Source organism: Apodemus sylvaticus, chromosome 13, assembly GCF_947179515.1.
Source record: "Apodemus sylvaticus chromosome 13, mApoSyl1.1, whole genome shotgun sequence".
NCBI classification, from domain to species: Eukaryota; Metazoa; Chordata; class Mammalia; order Rodentia; family Muridae; genus Apodemus; species Apodemus sylvaticus.
The window spans coordinates 81,185,288-81,205,771 of record NC_067484.1 but is presented as its reverse complement, the minus strand read 5'-3'; the positions used below and the strand labels follow the sequence as shown (position 1 = coordinate 81,205,771).

Here is a 20,484-nt window from a genome sequence, read left to right as displayed (position 1 = left end):
TCAACTATAACTCTAAGGCAGATGTCCGGATCCGGTCTTGGGGTCGTGGAGCCTCTCCCTGCAGTCTACCAATGCTCACTGCAGGCGCCCCTGGAGAATAGTCCCTATTCTCCTACTTAGCTTCTTTTCTCTCTGCCGCAAACCTCCCTGGAGTCCTTACCCGGGATTAGAATAGCTATCTTCCAGCCACAGGCCTGCAGAGAGCTTTGCTTCCTGGTCTGGGTGCCCAGCAGCAGGGAGACCACCTCTGTCCCTTCATCTGGGAGGGGTCGTGCTGTTCCCTGGGGGGGGGGCGTAGTCAAAGGGCTGCCTTGTCCCCAGTCTAGGGCCAGCCCTTCAAGGCTGGTGCATCTGGATCCTGGGCGGCAGGCACACGTGCTGAGAGCTCTGCGCAGGGGTGTTGCTGCGCGCTGCTTGCTGCTAGGCTCAGGGCTGCCGAGGCTGCGCAAGTGGCTCTCACATTCCCAGTCCCTGCGGCGGTCGCGAAGGTCGGGGAAGCCCGGTCCAGTGCCTAGTAAACCGAGCAGGGGAGGAGCCCGAGAGGGAGCGGGAGGAGGAGGGGGCGCAGCCCCGCCCCCGTCCCGCCCCCTGTGGCCGGAGTCCGGGCTGCAGCCGGGCGCGCTGTAGCCTGCGAGCCCGCGAGCCTGCTAGCAGCGGCAGTGGCGGCAGCTTCTCCTCCGCACAGACCCGGGAGCCCCGGCCTGCGCGGCCCACTGACCCCGGGGCCCGCGCCCCACGGGGCAGGGATGCATCATGGCCACGCTGGCTTGTCGCGTGCAGTTCTTGGACGACACCGATCCTTTCAACAGCACCAACTTCCCAGAGCCCAGCCGGCCACCGCTGTTCACATTCCGCGAGGACCTGGCTCTGGGCACCCAGTTGGCCGGGGTCCATCGGCTGCTGCGGGCGCCGCACAAGGTAAGAGCCAGTGGGATAGGTAGGGGGCTGGAGACGCACCCCCTGCATCTGTGCCTGTCGGGGTGGGGGCGCTGCAGACGGGCTGAACTGGCCGAGGCCCGGGGGACACGCGTCCAAGGGCAGATGCCACAGAGGCTTAGGCGAGGGGCCCGGAGCACCCAGAAGCTGGCGCTCGACTCTCTGACTGGCGGGAAGGGCAGCCCTATGCCCCAATGCAGATCTTTGGGCGAGCGGGGCCCAGCAGGTGCCATGCAGGCAGGAGGCGGGTTGCATTGGGATCTCAGTGGTCTCTCCGTTAGCTCGGCCTAACGGAGTGGGCGGGGTGCAGCTCGGACGCCCGGGCGATCGGCCTGGGTATCCCGCCTGGACCTGAGCCGGGTGCAGAAAGAACCCTGGGGACTGCGGGACCTGGTTTTCCTGAAGCGAGTCCTGGAAGATGCCGGGGTCAGAAGCTCTGTTGGGCCTCCCTGGCACTGTGGGCGGCTGGGCGACCCTCGCGACAAAGCACGCTTTCCGGGAACACCTCCCCCTCCTCCCTCTGGGAAGGGGCGCACACTGAGATAGCGTTCACACTATCCCGTTTTCTATTTTTTTCTTCCGAGGAGCAGGTGGCCTCAGGAACCTTGGAGAAGCAGCCCTTGTGGGAGGAAGGGCGGGGGCGCGGGCAAGGGGCGCACAAAGCCTCGGCCCAGGAGCCCCAAGAGTGTCCCCTGGGAAGAATGGCGTCTCAGTCCACCCGTTAGAGTTTTCTTTTCATGTCTTTTCTTTCTTTTTTAACCCTTTGAAGGAGGCCAGGCGTCTTGCAAAGTGGTTGTAAAGAGGCAGGCATTGGAAGCTAATCATTTAGCTCTCTGGGAAAGCCCTTCCCGCTTCCATAGACTGACTGCACCTTGAAGGGTTTCCCTCCCTGATGTATTTTCTGCTGAGGTCCACATCAAAGTTTAGAGTTAAATAATTCCTTGAGAATCAACATGGACAAACATTTGGGACCGAGAACTCTTAATTCCAAGATCAAACGTGCATTTTGAAGACTCCTTCGGTTTTCTGTTAGGATGCCCACTTGTTTTGAAAGTAAAGGAGGAGGCTGTGGAAAGGTTTGGCTGTGATGTCCTCTTGCTCTGAGTTGTCAGTGCACAGTTCATCCCACCGAACTAGTAACCCATTTTGTTTTGAATGAGGGCTGGGACAGATCCCTCTCATTCCTTCCGTACTGGGGCTGAGTGATTATCGTTGAGGTTCTTAGATTCTTTCTGACCATAAAACACCATACCCAGAGAGACAGAGGCTTAAGAATGGATTTAGTTAAGTTCTTGCCCCATCTCTGGCAGTGGATTCAGTTAAAAGTTTTTACAGAGTCTTCCACTTCATGATTATTCCATTCATCATGGTCTCAGATTACAGTGATCGTTTGTTGAAACCACAGAAGCCTCATAATTGTGGCCCTGTGACCTTGAAGTGGTCTCCTTGGATCTCAAACCCTATAGACATGGGTTGACCTTTCAGGCTCCGAACTCAAGCGTGTTTTTATGTTTCCATAGTCTTGATCTAGTGTTCCTGGCGGGGCAGGAAACACTGATGTTCCTCACTTCCCCCTTGGAACCCCTTCCAGGAGCCGTTAGTAGGGCAGCCTCCCCCAACTTTCTAAGGTACCCTCTGTGAAGCAGAGGCAAGAAGAGGTTTTAGAGAAAACCATTAGCTGCTCAGGCTCAGTCTTAGAAGTCTTCTGGCCAGAGACACGACAGTAGTTTCCTTTGCTTTTATACACTGAAATCTTTGCCCTTAGGCATAGAGCAGACAGCTGACAGAGATCCCTGAAACAGAACCCAGGGCATCTGTGTGGTTAAGTGCACATGCATGTCTTTAGGATGCTAGTTCGTTTCCAGCATCTTTAAAAACAAGATTTAGGACAGTGTTGCATATCCCAGGCTAAGCTTGAACAAACTAGCTATGTATCCAAAGATACCCTTGAAGTTTTCCTCCTCCTGTCTGTGCATCACAAGTGTTGGGATTGCAGCTGTGCATGACCACAGCCACCTCATGCAGTGCTGGAGACTGACAGGGCTTGTGTGTGCTTCAGCACCTGACCTGAATCTGATCCACCTGTGGTAGAAAGCATTTCAGTCAGGAGCTTTTCAGTCAGGAGCACTCCGTGTGTCGTCTGTGCTCCACTGGGGCACTAGTGCATGATCTCACTTAACACCACAGACTTCCATCAAGTAGAACTTTTATTATCTCAGTTTTAGAGACAAAGAAACAGGTAGAGAGTAATTAAGTAACCTGATTTCTCTGCCAGCAGTAGGAAGCCGAGAGCCTAACTGGGCCTGTGTATGAGCAGCTGTGTGGGCGAGGGCAAAAGCTATATACTTCCTGGGCTGTCTGCTCCGTTACCTTGGGAAGTTCATCTAACAGCCAGCTTTGTGTGCTGGGCACTCTTTGGCCTGGGGGCAGATGATGTCACATGTACAAGGGCTTGAAGAATTCCTGGCCTGGTACAGTTCTTAGATGTGTGGATATCCTAGTCACTGACTGTGCGGTGGGTGAGTTAGCAGCTGCAGGGGACTGGGCTCATTGCCATTCCAGGACCTGGCCAGCAGCGAGTCTTCCCAGGGTTTAGGGAACACTTCTTCTGGGGCAGTGTTCTGAGATAGGCCTTTGCAAGAGGATGAGAACTCTGGGAGGTTCAAGGGGAGAGCAGGAGGGTGGAGACTCTCACACACACTCCCGTGTTCTCAGCCTTGCCCTGCAGGTCACAAGCAGAGAAAAGCATATAGGGTGTAAACCTGGGCTTCGGGGCCCCTCCATAAAAACAAGCAGAAGCAGACAAACGAGGCGTCTGAGACTCTAAGGAGAGGCTGGGGAAATGGCTCAGTGAAAGTGCGTGCCATGGAAGGAAGCACGGACACTTGAGCTCAGAAGCCCAGAACTTCAAAAAAAAAAAAAAAAAAAAAGTCAGTGCAGTGGTGCATGGGTGTAAGCCCAGCACTGTGTGTGTGTGTGTGTGTGTGTGTGTGTGTGGTGTGAGGGTGTGTGTGGTAAGGGGAGGTGTGTGGGATGGTGGAGACTAAAGGATCCTTGGGACTTGCTGGCCAGCCAGTCTAGCTGAATCAGTAAGTTCCAGGTTCAATGAGAGACTTTGTCTCAAAAAATAAAGTGGGAGTGATTGAAGAAGATACCTAATGTTAATCTCTGGCCTCTACATGCGCAAACACACAATGCATACACACATGCACACACACATGCATACATACACGCACATACATATGCATACACATGCACACACACTTGCACACACATGCACATACATATGCACACACACACCCCTTACAGCAGAAAGAATCTAAGGGCATTTTCCCTTATTTGAGAGACAAAACAGGAACTGCAGAGTTTTTGTATGAAAACATTAATGACTAATGTGCCTGTCAAAATAGCAGTTGTGACTCTGCAATTAAAAATGTGAAAATATTAACTTTATCTGTATGAGTGTTTTGCTCACATGTATGTCTGGGTATCATGTGCATTCTAGATCTAGAGTTCTGGACAGTTGCGAGCTGCTATATGGGTGCTGGAAATTGAACCCAGGTCCTCGGCAGGAGCAACAAGTGCTCTTAACCACCGAGCATAAGGTTCCAGCTCCCACGATTGTGATGTTTTAATGACTTAGTAGTTTGGTTTGGGGCCATTTTCATTGTGTACTCAGGGGCAGAGTGACTGGAGTGTGACAGCTACTGTGTTCTTGGTATTTGTCTAATCCAAGAACATCCTCGACCCATGTCGCCCCACCAAGCTCGTGGCTACTGAGGCCAGGGACCGATGCTATTACGTGTCCTAGCAAGAGAGACTAAACGTGGGAGTCACTGGCCATATGAGTTTGAAATCCCCAAAGTAGCTTCTGTCTCAGTGGAGCTCAGTGCCTCCTATTAGTGTCTAAATGTTCCACATTATCTGTGTGGAAGTCTGTCCACACAGATACACATCTTACTGGACTCACCCGAGGCTCCTCTCTTTAATCCTTTCTTATGAACTCTGTCTCTGTGGCAATCCCAGAGCTTTGGGTATCCTCTCTGTAAAACAGTCGGTTGCACCCAGGGTTCTGCTGCAGGCACAAGGCCTGGACATCCAGGTCTCTCCTGAGCTGCTGACTCAGAATCTACCGTGCTTGGTCATTTCAGTACAAATTACCCCCGAGTGCATGGGCTACTGGTGAGGTTCAGCAGGTTGACAGTACATGGGGTTCTTTCTGTCTTCTGTATCTTTAGATAACTTCCTGCAGGTGACACCCTGGTGTCCCCTTTCTCTGTGTTGCACCTAGAAGCTAAGTAGTGCTAAGATAGGGCGTGCACCACGCTGATTGACAGGTGTTACTTTTAGAACACAAATCCACCGGCATTATTGCCCTAATGAATTTCCACCTTAATCCTCTTAAGGGACACATCTGTTTGCTACATTACATTGAGATTTTTCAAAGATGAGATCATTAGCAAACTTGGCAAGTGGGTTGTGCCTTGGCATCTTAGGACAACGCTGTTGAAGAGCGTTCTATGAATGGCTGTGAGTCTAAGCGGGGCTGAATCTAACCACTGTAATTAGCTCACTTGGTTGGAACCTTGCTATTGAGATCGGGATCATGGGATTGAACCCTTTATGGGTCAGCTGGCTTTGCTTCATGCATGGCCACAGACCACGTTGGTAACCCAGCCCGACATCCAGCAGGTGCTGTCATGGCTCCTTGCAAGTATCTGACTTGGAACAGAATGACAGGCGACTCGGTGGGGGGAGGGGCTGGGGCAAGGCTCCTCTGGAATGAGCTTGTGTTGGAGACTGTCCAGTAGTCAAACGTGTCATTTACCTGTGTCCCCAGCAACTGTGGCAGGTGGACACATAAGGAACCTCTAGTGAACACATGAGGAAACTGAGGCATAGATAGATAAGCAGGTTTAAAGTGAAGAAACGCGGATTTAAGGTCGAGCCCCCCTTTTTTTTTTTTTTGCTCTGAAGCCTGTAGCCAACTGTGTCCATTATTAGAAAACCATCAGAGCACGTGCTGCTGTTTCTCCCCCCCCACCCCCCCAAGGGCGGGGCAAGGCGGCTGCTCCCCCACAGGGGCGGGGCACGTGCTGCTGCTGCCCGTGGGGGCGGGGCAGGACTGCTGCCACTGGGCTGTGACTGCATCGCCCTGCTCTGGTGAGTTCTACTGTTGATACTCTGTGGGGCCTGTGCCTTTTGTCCTTGAAGTCCAGGCTGGGTCCCTCGGCAGAACACAGGCCTGCCTTCCCCTCCCCCACGGCACTGTGAAATGTTAGTTCTTACTGGTGGCAGCTTTAAACTGATTAACGTGCCAGGTCAACTCGGGAACGCCCTTCCCCCACCTTCTTTTCTTTCCCTTGGGTTCTCTTTAGTGATGAAACTTTCCAACCTCATGGGACTTGGCTTTCTTCAGCCAGAGGCAGCTACAGTTCCTGGTGGCCTCCACACCTCATCTGCTGTTCCTCCCATCGCTGGTTATACCCGTTTGAAAGCAACCTCTATTTTTTGGTCCATTTGCAGTGTTGGGTTTGACATTCATACTTTTTGGGTTGGGAAGACAGAGCAGTTGGAGAATGAAGTAAAGAAGAAAGGGAAGCAAATCTTAAGTCACAGCAAAATGTTAAGCTTCAGTTGTGACAGGGATGCTATCAGCAAATTGGAGGACAGCACGATTTCTCCGTCAAATAAATTGCGAAGAAGACGGGAAGACAGGAAAGCAACAAAATATAAAGAAGTTGAAATCTACACTAACTAATATAAGGCTCTAACTGTAGGCCAAGTCAAGCAAATGCATTGTGAATAAATATTTAACATTAGTGGGGAAAATCCAATATGACTGGCTAGTTGGTAGTGTATATGATTGAATTTGAAAATTACATATTTTCTTACTTATTTTGTGTGGGTGTATACCTATGTTCGTACAAATACCATGACATGTGGAGGGCAGAGGTCAACTTTCAAGAGCTGGCTATCTCCTTCAGCTACGTGGCTCCCTAAACTGAACCCAGGTTGTCAGGTTTAGCATGTCGGCATCTTTTCTGGCCCCACGTGACTAATTTCAAGGTGAGAGAAAAGTATGCTGCTATTTTGAAATAAGAATTTGTGTTGTTCAGAGATGTGTTCTGAAATCCTTACAGTCTGGGTTGCCAGAGGACTGGAATTTGCTCCAGGATGATCTAAGACTGAGAGGCAGGTCGGTGGTGGGTCAGTGTCCAGATGGGGCCATGGTTAAACTGGACTGTGGGGATGTGGAGAAGGGTCTGACAGTATTTCTTAAGCTTTTGCATATTGGTATTTTTATTTATTTATTTTTTTATAAAGAGATGATCCCTCTGGGATCAGAGCACTGTCATTAAGCCACACTCTTCCCCGAGCAGTTGCAGTATGGGCAAGTGAAGTGTTTGTCTTTTGAAGTTATGTCTTACTGTATAGTCCTAGCTGGATTTTAACATGTGACCTTCACCTGCCTATACTGATGCTGATGCTGAGATTCTAGGCATGTGCCCCTATGCCTAGCCTCTGATAATATCTCTTCCCACTCGGTCATAGTCACCTTAGGATTTTATGAGGGCATCATTTTTGTTTGTGTTTGGATTGTCTTTCCAGCCTCAGTTGATCACCATGATGCAGCAAGTACCTGTCCCATCACCTACTACTTTGGTAAAGGAAATGCTCAGGGAGGATACATCTAGGCCTCTTTGATAGGCACCTGCATTTTAACCACTAAATAAGCTGTGGTTACAGCTGACATACAGGGCACCTTCTATGAAGGCACACCGGCTTCCCACTGCTGTTGAAGCCTGTGGCCTGCCTCCTGGCCACAGCAGAGCTGGCTTTCAAGTAAGCCCACCCTGCCACTTCATTTTGGCTCCAAAGAGCACCTTGGGGTGTAACAAATGGCAGGGACATTTTAACGAGAGAAAATGGAAGTGTGTGTATTTCTACTATTACCTTCAAGTTCTTTTTTATGGGCAGATGAAAACATAGTCTAATTTGTGGCTAACAATCAGAGAGGGGATAAGATGGACCATTTGAAAGGGTGCAAAATCAATTACCAACCAGAAAGAATACATTTTCAGAAGTTTCAGAACTTTAGGACAGTAACAAATGGGGTCTACATTGTATCTACTATAACCTAGGGCTCCTTACTTCCTCTGAGTTGGTCTATGTGGGCTTTACACACATCACTCCTGTTTCAGGGCTGGGGGTTATACATGTGCCCCACCATTCCACAACACTTTTTTTTTTTTTTGCAGTTAGTTTTGTAATTTAGAAATTAAAATGCTAGACTCCAAGGGGAAATGTTTAAGGACTAATATTAGGAAAACCATCTTAAACTGTTTGAACAAATTAAAAGTAAGAAAACATTGAGGGATCAGTAAGGAGCAGTTAGTTCCCTTAGGTTTGACAGAAAGGAAGCAAATTCGTTTCTCAAGCTCCTCGTTAAACACTGTTTTGCATTCTCAAGCCAGAAATAAGCAAGAAGGGCGCTTCCTAGAGCTCCAAGGGTTCCTCTGCTTCACCGCATCTGATATTTTCTGAAGATGGGAATGAAAGGCTGGAATGGAGTCTACAGCAAGATGTTACAGGATAAGCCCCGGGGTGTTTTCAAAAGACACGCTTACTTAAGAAATTGTGTGTGTGTGTGTGTGTGTGTGTGTGTGTGTACAGATTATCAGTGGAGGCCAGAAGATGGCATCAGATCTCTTGGGGCTGGAGTTATAAGTGGTTGTAAACCACTCCATGTGGGTGTTGGGAGCTGAACTCAGGACTAGCAAGCACTCTTGTCCATTGAGACATCCCTCTGCCTCACCAAGGCTCCTTCCAGGGGTTGAGCAGCTGCAAAGGGCAGTCTAGGTTTTATAGGAAATGATTGATAGATGTATTAGGTACTTTTATTGTTGTTGTGACTAAATACCAAAATAAAACCAAAACCCCAAACCAAAACCAACAGCAAAACCCCCAGCAACCCCTCTCCCTAATCCCCCCAAACCAAAACTAAACAAACAAATAAAAAAAACCCCCAACCAACCAACCAACCAAAACAACAACAGCAACAACATCATCAACAACAACAGCAACAAAACCCAACCCCCCCCACAAAAGCCAAACCAAACCAAAAATGGCAACTTAGGGGTGTAAGAGGTTACTCTGGGTTATGGTCCAGGTTTGACGGTCTATCATGGTAAAGACGGTGGGATGGAGGAGGCCGCTCCTGCCTGTGGCGGAGGCTGATTACTTATATCTTGGTGGATCAGGAAGCAGAGAGGGGACCATAAGTGCCCAGCTGGCTCTCTCTCTTTTCTTCTCCTTTTTGAGTAGTCCAGATTCTTCTACCCATCGAAAGCCATTGCCCACACCCAGCGTGGGTCTCTTTTATTTAGCCTTCTAGGGGATGCCCAGAACCCCCACTCCCAGAGATGCTCTTTCTACTGGTGCTCTACACATTTCTTAATCCAATCCAGTTAGTTAGCCTTCTCACTTTACACGATGGTGGCCAGAGGTTCCTGGATTGAATGGGTGGAACTGACAAGTTTAAAGCAGTGGGGTGCCCTGAGAGGTGTGTTCCTGGGAGCCAGAATGAGGAGGTGGAACCTTCTGACCAAACCAGGGTCATGCATAACATAGTAGCTACTCGCTAGTCCTGGCTGCGAGTAAGGGAGCTTTCCCCAGCTGTACTGTAGTCACCTGTGAACTTGGTTTAGCTATAAGTTAAATCTTTTCCAGTCCTGAGTTTGTTACCCGGATGAGTCCTGTGTCGGTGGGAACAACCCATGACTCATACACATGAGCATTTGGTAGCATTGGCTTTGAGACAGCTAACACATTTTTCCCCCTCTCTCCCCTTTCTTCTCCATTCTTTTTTCTTCACTGTTCTTAAGTGAAGGCAAAATATAATTAATAGTACCGCACCCTGAACTATCTAGCTCTTATCCCTTGTGACCAGTGACAGACTTCTCTGGGGGGAGTCATTGCTGCCTGGCAGTTTGAGGGGCAGGGGATGGATGTTGTAGGGGAACAATGTGGAGGTGCAATGGCTCAATACATTTCCAATTTGACTGGATTATGGAACACCTGAGGGATTAGAGGATGCTATCAGTAAGGACATTTCCAGAGAGAATTAACTGAGGGAGGATATGGAGAGCAGCGTCCTGTGATGGGGTCTTGGGCTGGACCAAATAGACAGAGAAATCCAGATGAGACCCAGCATGTTTCTGCTCCTGGTCTGTGAAGATGAGAGCCAGCAATGTCATCCTCCTACTGCTGCCACCAAAGAGCAGACCCTGCTGCCATGCTGTCCCTACTGTGATGGATGACGTAGTGTGAGCACAAGACAGCCATTTCCCTTCCCATTGCTTATTGCCAGGTGTTTGTCCGCAACATAGGAAAAGGCAGTTAATATGGAGGGTTGAGAGGGTGTGGCGTACCCATGTCACTGAGAATGGAGCACACAGTCAGCCCAGCCTCAGGACCGGTCACATCTGCAGACTTGGGACTTGTTTCTGGCTCCCACTGTCTTGTCTTTCTATACTCTCTGGTGACAACTCTGTGCTCTGTGTGGTCTTGTGTGTTAAGTCTTGATGTCTGGCAAGGTGGAGGCTTCCTCTTGGCCTTGGAGCAGTCATGAAGAGGCAAAGAAGAAAAGGCTAGAGAGATTCAGATATGTTCAATTTAACATGAACCAGCAGCCAACACAGGGGCTTCTATGATCATCTCCTGAGGAGAGAGGTATTTAGAACTGAGGGTCAGGGAACTTCCTTCCTTCCCCCCCCCCCCCAGAAGTCCTTGGTTATTCAAGGTAGATTCCAAAGCCCTTGAGTGGCCAGACCACTGTTTCAAGGGGCTGAGTATCATTTTTCTCGTGTGTGTGTGTGTGTGTGTGTGTGTGTGTGTGTGTGTGTGTGTGTGTGTAGCATCTTTACATAGCGATACATCTCTATATAGTTGTGAATTTTTTTTATTCCAGAGCTGAGGACCAAATCCAGGGCTTTGCGCTTGCTAGGCAAGCACTCTACTGCTGAGCTAAATCCCCAACCCCAATATCTGTGAATTTAAACTGTGTTTATGAATTCAGGGTGATGTGTTTGGAGAGGGATTCTACTGGCCAAGTTAGAGGTCTTGAGAGAAGAATCAAGGGGGCAGGATTCAGCCCTATACAACAGGTAAGATATAGAGTGGATGTGTGGCTAGGTTTGGAGTCAGCAGAAAACTGTACTGAAAGAGATTCCAATCACTGCTCTTGTCACCCCAGGGGACTGTTCCTAACACTTTAACATCTCACTATAACTTGAATATCCAGGAACATAAAGTATAAAAATAGATCCGAGCATGTGCTAAGTCATCAGATATTTTTTAGGCACATACTCCTTAATGTCAGCATGGTAACCTCGTCTGTTCCTGGACCATGATCCACGGAATGATTGCTCCCAGGCCATGAGGGAAAACACTCCACTTCCTGTAATGATTAACCTGCCCCATGCTTGTGCATGCATGCACGAATGAACCATTGAAGATTTAGGTAGTTGGCAATAAAGAAGCAACGAGTAATTCTATAATACATTTACCTGAAAAAACTATATGTGCTTGAATCTGTTTATTTCCTTAATTAAATCCCTAGATGTTTAACTGCTGATTTGAAGGAGCAAGATCTCATTTTCGATGGAGGAAATTTCTGCAGAACAGACAATGGAGGGGGTCTGTGAGTCAGGGCAGAGTGACAGGGCAAGCTGTGAAGCTCAGGGACAGATTGCTGTCCTTTGCTCCCAGCTGTTGTGTCACCTCTGAGAATGACACAGGATGACTGACAGAAGCCTGAACAAATGATGTGCGTGTACCCCACTGCTCCCCCATTCCAAGGGCCCCATCACTCCAGGTGGGCTTCTCAGCTGTGCACTGAACACTCTCTGCCAAGGACTCTCCGGTGCTTACTGTGTTTAGCATCAATGTCTCCCACCAAGGTTCAAAGCCCGGCAGAAAGACACATAGCTGCACTCCTTTCCCCAGAGTTCTGAGGTCCTGATACGTCATTGCCTTTAGTAAATATTGTTAATATTTAAAAGAGTTATAATTAATGGGAACAATTATATATGTAAAATGCTTGTACCCATGGTAGGTCTGTGAAGATACCTTCATGAACTTATATTCTGAGACCATTTTCAGAGTTCTAATCTACCAACACGGTTACTATATGTTATAACTTCTCAAACTGAAGGTGAGTATGGCAGAAGCAAGTTCTCCCCACTGGATCTATGCCAGACAATAAAGTCCCACTTATACAGAAGGGTCAGGTCAGAGGCGAGGCTACGAGACCCTGCAGGTGTTGTTTTCTGCTGCATTTGGGTTGGTATTCTCACCACCATATTCAACACTGTGTGTCTTATCGGAACTCTACTATCTGTGAATATAAAATTACACATCCAGCTACCTTCCTGAGTCACAGTTATAGGGTGTGTCATTTTCAGTTTTGGCATGATAATCCATACATACATCATGACATTGGAGTTGTCCAATGGCTTTCCTCTTTCCCTCCAAGACTCATATGTAGAGGAGTTTCTATGGAGGACACTTGGGAGACGACCTGGTGACTGCTCTGGGCCCAGGTAGGAACTCTATGATGGAGGAGGACATCAGGATAGACTTGAAATCTACTGCCCAAAATGGATATGCTTCACTTATTTTATGTTTTTTAAAAATTTATTCTTCTCTCAGATACCACATCCAGATCTCAGCTTCCCTTCCCCCTACCCATCCCAGATCTCTCTTTTCCTCTCCTACAGGTTCAGCCCCTGTCTTTCGCTAGGAGAGTAGGGTTCATAGGAGCATCAACAGAATTTACAGCAAGATACAATAAGACCAGGCATAAACCCTTACATCAAGGCTGGTGTCAAGTGAGGAAAAGGATCCCAAAAGCAGGTAGAAGAGTCAGACATCCCACTGTCAGGAGTCCTCCCAAAATACCAAGCCAACAACCAGAACATCTGCAGAGGACCTATTGGCTCTGTGATGACTGCTTCAGTCTCTGTGAGCCCCTATGAGACCTACTTAGTTGATTCCTTCCTTGGCTTGGAAACAACACTTCTTTAAGCCAGGTTACCCTCATTGGTTTGGTCCTGAACACTGGGTCACATTGCTGCCTGTGCTGAGTGTTAGGGACAGAGAGAACCACTGGGTGTTTGTGTAAGTGATAAGGGAGGGCCCCCACCCAGGCCATTGTGGCTGTAGCAACTATGACTAGTGGATTTGGAGATGCAGGGGTTGTAGCCATGGAGCCTAACTGTTCTTTCTATACATGTTTATTTACTTCAGTATATTATTTATTTATTTAGTTTGTTTATTGAGACAGAGGCTCATGTGGCTAAGACTGACCTTGAACTCACTATGTAACTAAAGATGGCATTAAACTCTTGGTCCCCCTGACACCACCTTATAAACCACTGGGATCATAGGCATGTGCCACCATGCCCAGTTCTCACATTTGGATATTTTGACCTTTGTCAACCACAGAGCTGTGGGTAGGATTTTGTTACCAGTGATAGCAGTCATTCTGAGGGCATTGATCTTTGGGGACTTCCTTCTTTGTTAGATCCTATAGCAACCTGCAGGCAGCCTCACCATGACTTCTACAGTAGCCTCTGTAAACCTTTCAGAACTCAGTAATACCCAGTGGGGAGCTCAGTGGGCAGCTGAGGCCTGCAGCTGGGAGAGCTTGGCCGGTCCTGCTGTGTGTCCTCTAAGCGCATTCACATATTGTCAAGGAGTGGGAGAAGAGAGCTGTTGGGCCGCCCTCTCTAGAACAATAGAGGAGTGAGTGGTTTTTCTTCTTCTTCTTCCTCTCTTTCTTTTTTCTTTTTGTTCCCAGAACTGGGTGCATTTTTGTGGACAATGATTCATCACTGAGAATGCCAGTAATAGAACCATGGCATGTCTGCACAGTTTATTAAGGCACTGGGGCATGGGTTAGCCTGGCTAGTCCCTAGGCAACTCTTGAAATCAGGCAGCATGGGATGCTTCGGCCTCCAATCCAGAGAGAAGAGAAATGTCCAGCAACATTTGTGGCTGTTGCATGCAAACGGTCCCTCATAGGAAACAGCCTCTCAAAGGAAATAGCCTCTTAGAAAAAAGCGTCTTCTCACAGAAAATGGTCCCTCATAGGATACAGTTTCTCAAAGGAAACACCCAGTCACACAAAACAGCATCTTACAGAAAATGGCCCCTTACAGGAAACAGCTTCTCACAGGAAACATCTCTCATAGAAATGGACCCTTACAGAAAACAGCTACTCAAAAACAGCCTCTCACAGGAAACAGCCCCTCACGGAAATCGCCTGTCATAGGAAACAGTTTCTCAAAGGACATGAGTCCTTACAAGGCAATGAAACTTGAAGTTGGCCTGTTCTGTCCTTTATGTCTTTCTGATGAAAAACCTCCCTCACACTGGATGTTATATGCTCTGAGGTGGAGATGGTTTTCTGTGGGCTATAGGATGTGGTGAAGTTGGAGGCTTTCTTTTGTCAACTCTCCTGATCTTAGGGGTGTCACATTCTTCCATTTATTATGAGTTTTGGTCAGGGAGACAAGTCACCAGCATAATAAAAAGTGGAGTCCTGACTGCTGGAGAAGGCCAGCCTCCAGGGCTACAGCAATGTCAGACTTGAGGGAAACCCATGCGGACAAAACGGTCCTGAAAGACTCTGGGAATGAGGGTGAGGTTCAAGCATGGAGACAGAGACTGGATGGTGTCCTTGTAGGTGAAATGGATGCGGAGAAATACTGGGAGTCAGGATCAGGCCTGGTGACTCCAGAGAAATAAGAACACCCTGGATGGAGGGAGGTGACTCACGGCACAGGGCTTGAGTGGAGAGCTTTGCGGATTGTGTGTACAAAACAATCTCAAGTGCTCCTTTCATCCCATCCAATAGACACACAGTGGAAAACGGAAGGGAAGGGAGGCAGAAAACAGCAAGATGGGAAGAAAATTATTACAAGGAGCAAGTGAAGGAAAGAGAAGAGAGGGAGATGGATGGATAACCAGTCACTAAAAGGCCACAGGGCAAAGCAACGTGAGAAGAGAGAGACAGGCCCGTGCCTCCACCATGCACAGGGAAGGCAAGGACTCTCACGGGTCATGGGCAGGGCCTCTCCTATTTCCCAGGAAATTGATTGTTCAGATATTAGCCAGTGAGGACCCCTTTCTGGGGGTTTCTTTCTTTCTCCATCTTTTTTTTTTTTTTTTTTTAGGATTCATGTCATATGCTGGCTATTAATTCTTAGTTGTGTTTCTGTCTCTTTCTGTGTGTCTATTCTTTTTTTTTATTCGATATAATTTTTTATTTATATTTCAAATGATTTCCCTTTTCTAGCCCTCCCACTCCCCGAAAGTCCTGTAAGCCCCCTTCTCTTCCCCTGTCCTCCCACCCACCCCTTCCCACTTCCCCGTTCTGGTTTTGCCGAATACTGCTTCACTGAGTCTTTCCAGAACCAGGGGCCACTCCTCCTTTCTTCTTGTACCTCATTTGATGTGTGGATTATGTTTTGGGTATTCCAGTTTTCTAGGTTAATATCCACTTATTAGTGCATGGACGAGGATGAAAAGGACGGTGGCTCCTCCATGTGACAGGCTTGTGTGCCCTGTGCCCGTTCCTACTGCAGCCACCTTTATGGGCTCTGGGGATTGAGCTCAAGGCCTCACACACATTAGGCAAGTGCTCTACCACAGAGCAACAGCCCCACTCCCCTCTGCTTAGCCTCCTAAGGTTTTGAACAGCATTATCTCCCTCATAAGGCTGTCGAACAGGACAATCAGAACAGGATTTCACCTTCGATGTGTCTGACATACCTATGCGGCTTCTAGTCCCAGATGTGTGAGCTATGCAGGCTTTGTCCACAAATATCGCAGCATGTATAGTCTCTGTGGCCTCCCTGTCCCCTCCATCATGTTTCTACTGCCAGCACAGGTCCTGACAATGGATGTGGTGGGTGATAGAGCAGACCCTTCAGGTGCTGCCCCGCCCCATGTGCCCCACTTGTGTCCTCCTATACTCTGCTCTGCTTCTGGTCTCACGGAGAAGTTCCTCCCCTTCCTGTCTCATGGAGAAGCTCCTCCCCTTCTGTCAGGGAGAAGCTCCTCCCCTTCTTTCCTCATGGAGAAGCTCCTCCCCTTCTGTCACTGAAAAGCTCCTCCCCTTTGTCACTGCCCTCCACCTCCCTCTTGGATGCTTTCTCTAGCATTTATATGGCCTACAGCCTCTATCATACAGACAAGCCCTGGGTCCAGCCTTCCACCTTTCTCCCACAGCATCTTAGGCCTTCCTTATTTACACTCTACTGTCTTCTCTCAAGACCCTTCTTGTTCTCTCAAGACCCTTCTTGTTCCATCTGGCGGTGTCTGTATTCATTATTGTGGTGTGTTTCCTCTTGCTATGCATTTGTCTTTCAGCCCAATAGACACTTTACCGTCTTGACCTTAGTGGTTTTTTTCCTTTTTTTATTGAAAAGGGAAGTAAAAATACTTTATGATAAAATTAAAGATTTACATGGAAAACATTTCAGATAAAATAGAAGAGATACATAGAAAAACACGTTAAAATTGACAATTTTCATGGAAAATTAAAGAGTAAAGTGGTGTACATAAGAAACATTGAAATATGTTGAAATATTTATTAATTATTTCAATAAATAATTAATTTGAAATATGAACTAGAAACATTTTATGACAGAATTGAAGATTTACATGGAAAACATTTCTGATAAAATAGAGGAAATATATAGAAAGACATATTAAAATTGAAGATTATCAATTATAAATAATTTATAATCAATATAAATATCAAAATAATGCAGATAAGAGGGTAAATATAAAAACATTACTAAATTAATTAAAAGGGGAATTACAAGAATTTTCTGATAAAATTGAAGATTTACATGAGAAATATTTCTGTTAGTCTATGTCTTTTTATTGGGGAGTTGAGTCCATTGTTGTTAAGAGATATTAAGAAATAGTGATTGTTGCTTCCTGTTATTTTTGATGTTATTTTTATGTTTGTGTGAGTATCTTTTGGGTTTGTTGGAAGATTACTTTCTTGTTTTTTCTAGGGTGCAGTTTCCCTCCATGTGTTGGCCTTTTCCATCTATTATCTTTGTAGGGCTGGATTTGTGGGCAGATATTGTGTAAATTTGTTTTTATCACGGAATATCTTGGTTTCTCCATCTATGATGATTGAGAGTTTTGCTGGGTATAGTAGCCTGGGCTGGCATTTGTGTTCTCTTAGGGTCTGTATGAGGTCTGCCCAGGATCTTCTAGCTTTCAACGTCTCTGGTGAGAAGTCTGGTGTAATTCTGATAGGTCTTCCTTTATATGTTACTTGTCCATTTTCCCTTACTGCTTTTAATATTCTTTCTTTGTTTAGTAAATGTAGTGTTTTGATTATTATGTGCCAGGAGGACTTTCTGGTCTGGTTCAGTCTGTTTAGAGTTCTGAAGGCTTCTTGTATGTTCACGGGCATCTCTTTCTCTAGGTTAGGGTAGTTTTCTTCTATAATTTTCTGAAGATATTTACTGGCCCTTTAAGTTGGAAATCTTCGCTCTTGTCTATTCCTATAATCCTTAGGTTTGGTCTTCTCATTGTGTTCTGGAGTTCTTGAGTGTTTTGGGTTAACAGCTTTATGCATTTTGCATTTTCTTTGACTGTTGAGTCAATGTTTTCTATGGTATCTTCAACACCTGAGGTTCTTTCTTCTATCTCTTATATTCTGTTGTTGATGCTTGCATCTATGACTCCTGAATTCTTTCCAAGGTTTTCTATCTCCAGAGATGACTCACTTTGTGATTTCTTTATTGTTTCTACTTCCACTTTTAGATCCTGGATGGTTTTATTCAGTTCCTTCACTTGATTGTTTGTGTTTTCCTGTAATTCTTTAAGGGATTTTTGTGTTTCTTCTTTAAGGGCTTCTGCCTGTTGACACATAATCTCCTGTATTTCTTTAAGGGTTTTTTGTATTTCCTCTTTAAGGGCTTTTACTTGTTGACTGATGTTCTCCTGTATTTCTTTAAGGGAGTTATTTAAGTCTTTCTTGAAGCCCTCTATCAGCATCATGAGATACGATTTTAAATCCAACTCTTGCTTTTCTGGTATGTTGGGGGTATCCAGAACTTGCTGTAGTGGGAGAACTGGGCTCTGATGCTGTCATCTGGCCTTAGTTTCTGTTGGTAGGGTTCTTGTGCTTGCCTTTCACCATCTGGTTATGTCTGGTGCTAGTTGGTATTGTTGTCTCTGGCTGGGGTTTGTTCCTCCTGTGGGCCTGTAAGCCTGTGTCCTTACTCCTTTGAGCTCAGGAGTGAAAGCTCTGCTGGGAGATCTCTCTCCTGGAGGGCTATGCACAGAAGGCTGTGGAGTCTCCCGGCTCCCTGGTGCAAATGGCCTTAGTGTTTTAATAGCACTTGCCAATTTTGGCCAGTGCCCTTTATCTCTTTTTTAATCCTTCTGCTCCTTCTGCTCTTTGGATGTTGACCTTCTCCAGGGTCCTGCCAGGATACCCAGTTTTTGTATAGTCCACTCATTTCTGGGAGGCTTCAAGAGCTTTCTGATGACCAGACCCCATCTCTCTTTCTGAGTCTGGAAACCAGTATCCAGGTGTTCCTTGGGAATTCCTCTTAGTCATCCTGCAGATATTAGAATACAGAGTGTGTCTAAATCTGACCTTCCTTTCCCGTAACATGAGCTGCCTTGGTGAATAGCAGTATCAGCAAGTTGTCCAGACCGAGAGTCTCTCCCTGGTTCTCTCCCTATCAGCCCGTACATTCTGTAAGGACTGCTTCCACTGTGTCTTGGAATCCTTCTTCTCTCTGTTTCACGTGGAGTTGTACTCATGTAGAAAAAACTCAGTGTTCATTAAGTGATGAACAACCAAGATACATGGGGCTGGAGAGATGGCTCAGCAGTTAAGAGCACTGACTGCTCTTCCAGAGGTCCTGAGTTCAATTCCCAGCAACCACACGGTAGCTCACAACCATCTGTAATAAGATCTGATGCTCTCTTCTGGTGTGTCTGAAGACATTGACAGTGTATACATACATAAAATAAATAAATCTTAAAAAAATACCCTAAACCAAACAACCAAGATATATTATTTGAGAAGAGATTAAATCATAGAAGGACTGCTCAAAGAATATGGGTATACATGTTTCTTCTGCTGGATATATATAGTAGAAATGTAATTCCTCTGGGTGATTGGTTTTATTATCTCTGATCATGTTCTTGGGTCAGGAATTTGGGAGGTGCTCACTGGTGTTCTGACCTCAGGGTCTCTCAGGGGTTTGTATCCAGGTGGTGCCTGGTCGGGGTTTCTCTTAGAAGGTGTTTTATCCATTGTCCTGTTGTTGAGGCTGGGGAAACATGAATAGCCGGTCTCCCTGGCTCTGTGCTGTGTCTACGGGGTCTCCCTAGCATAATGCCTTCCAGGAGCTGGAGATCTTGCGTATTGGTTTGCGGTTCCTATGATTACCAGAACCAGAGGAATGAATGCCAGTTAGTGTCATTCATTAGATGCCCATCACGAAGCCTGGCATTGTTCAAGGGCAGAGAATCAAACACTATTGTTTCCTAGGAGGGATGCTGAAAACTTCATGAACTTTTAAACAGTGTGGAAGTCAGTTGTATTTTGATGTATAGCTCTGTGAGTTTTAACATATCAGAGGTGTTTGTAACTACTAAGATATGGGGCAATTCCAGAGGTGCATTTGCTGTGGTCATATACTTCTTTTATTTCCATATTCCCTAGTGGTCACTGATCTCTTCTGAGAGGTTTTCCAGAACTCCACATGAGTAGAGTCATATGATTTTTTTGAAACTGGCTTCTTCTCTGTATAATGTACTTAAGAGCAATCTGAGTTATTGGGTGCAATAACAATCCATTTATTCTAAACCAATGAGTCCAACTATGGTTCTGTTATAATCTGTGCATCAGTTTGCTCATTGAAGGTATTGTGTAGAGATTTTGTGTAAACTCACGTTCTCTCTCTCTCTCTCTCTCTCTCTCTCTCTCTCTCTCTCTCTCTCTCTCTCTTCCCTCTCTCATTTGGACCAAAGAAGCTTTGCCTGGCTCTCTTTGTAGACAGGTATCCTCAGGAGAAATTGTTAACTGAGTCTTTGGACTTCATAGTCTAAGAACCTTTTGAAGATGTGCCTAGAAATCACTGTTCATGGCTACTTGACTACACTTTTCATTAAATCTCCAGAGGCTCTTCAGTGGATGAATCACGAGATAAAGTTCTGGTGTTCTCTGGTGGTTTTGTCAACTTGAGCTATGGCATTACCTAGCACATGCTGTGTACACTCATTTTACAGCTTTACAGAGGGACAGTGCCCATGACTGAGCGTCGAGGAGACCATTCCTCAAGTCCCAGAGTACACAGATCTCCAGAAGTTCATTAGTCATCAAAATACAGTCAGTTCTTTGTATTACAGGTGTTGTATGCAATGATTCAAGCAAGTGTGGAACCGGAATGTTCCACCTCTGTACTTTACTGAGCAGTTGCTTATCGGTGT

General features: G+C 46.5%; 1 protein-coding gene across 2 annotated transcripts in view; it reads left to right on the top strand.

The window, feature by feature from the left end:
- Positions 1-597: 597 nt before the first annotated feature.
- Fhod3 (formin homology 2 domain containing 3) overlaps positions 598-20,484 on the top strand; it is a 438,336-nt gene continuing 418,449 nt past the window's right edge. For both annotated transcript variants that reach the window (XM_052155219.1, XM_052155218.1), the window contains exon 1: positions 598-918. In XM_052155219.1, coding sequence (XP_052011179.1) covers positions 754-918 — 165 coding nt within the window. In that variant the 5' untranslated portion in view covers positions 598-753. The remainder of the gene's footprint in view (positions 919-20,484) is intronic.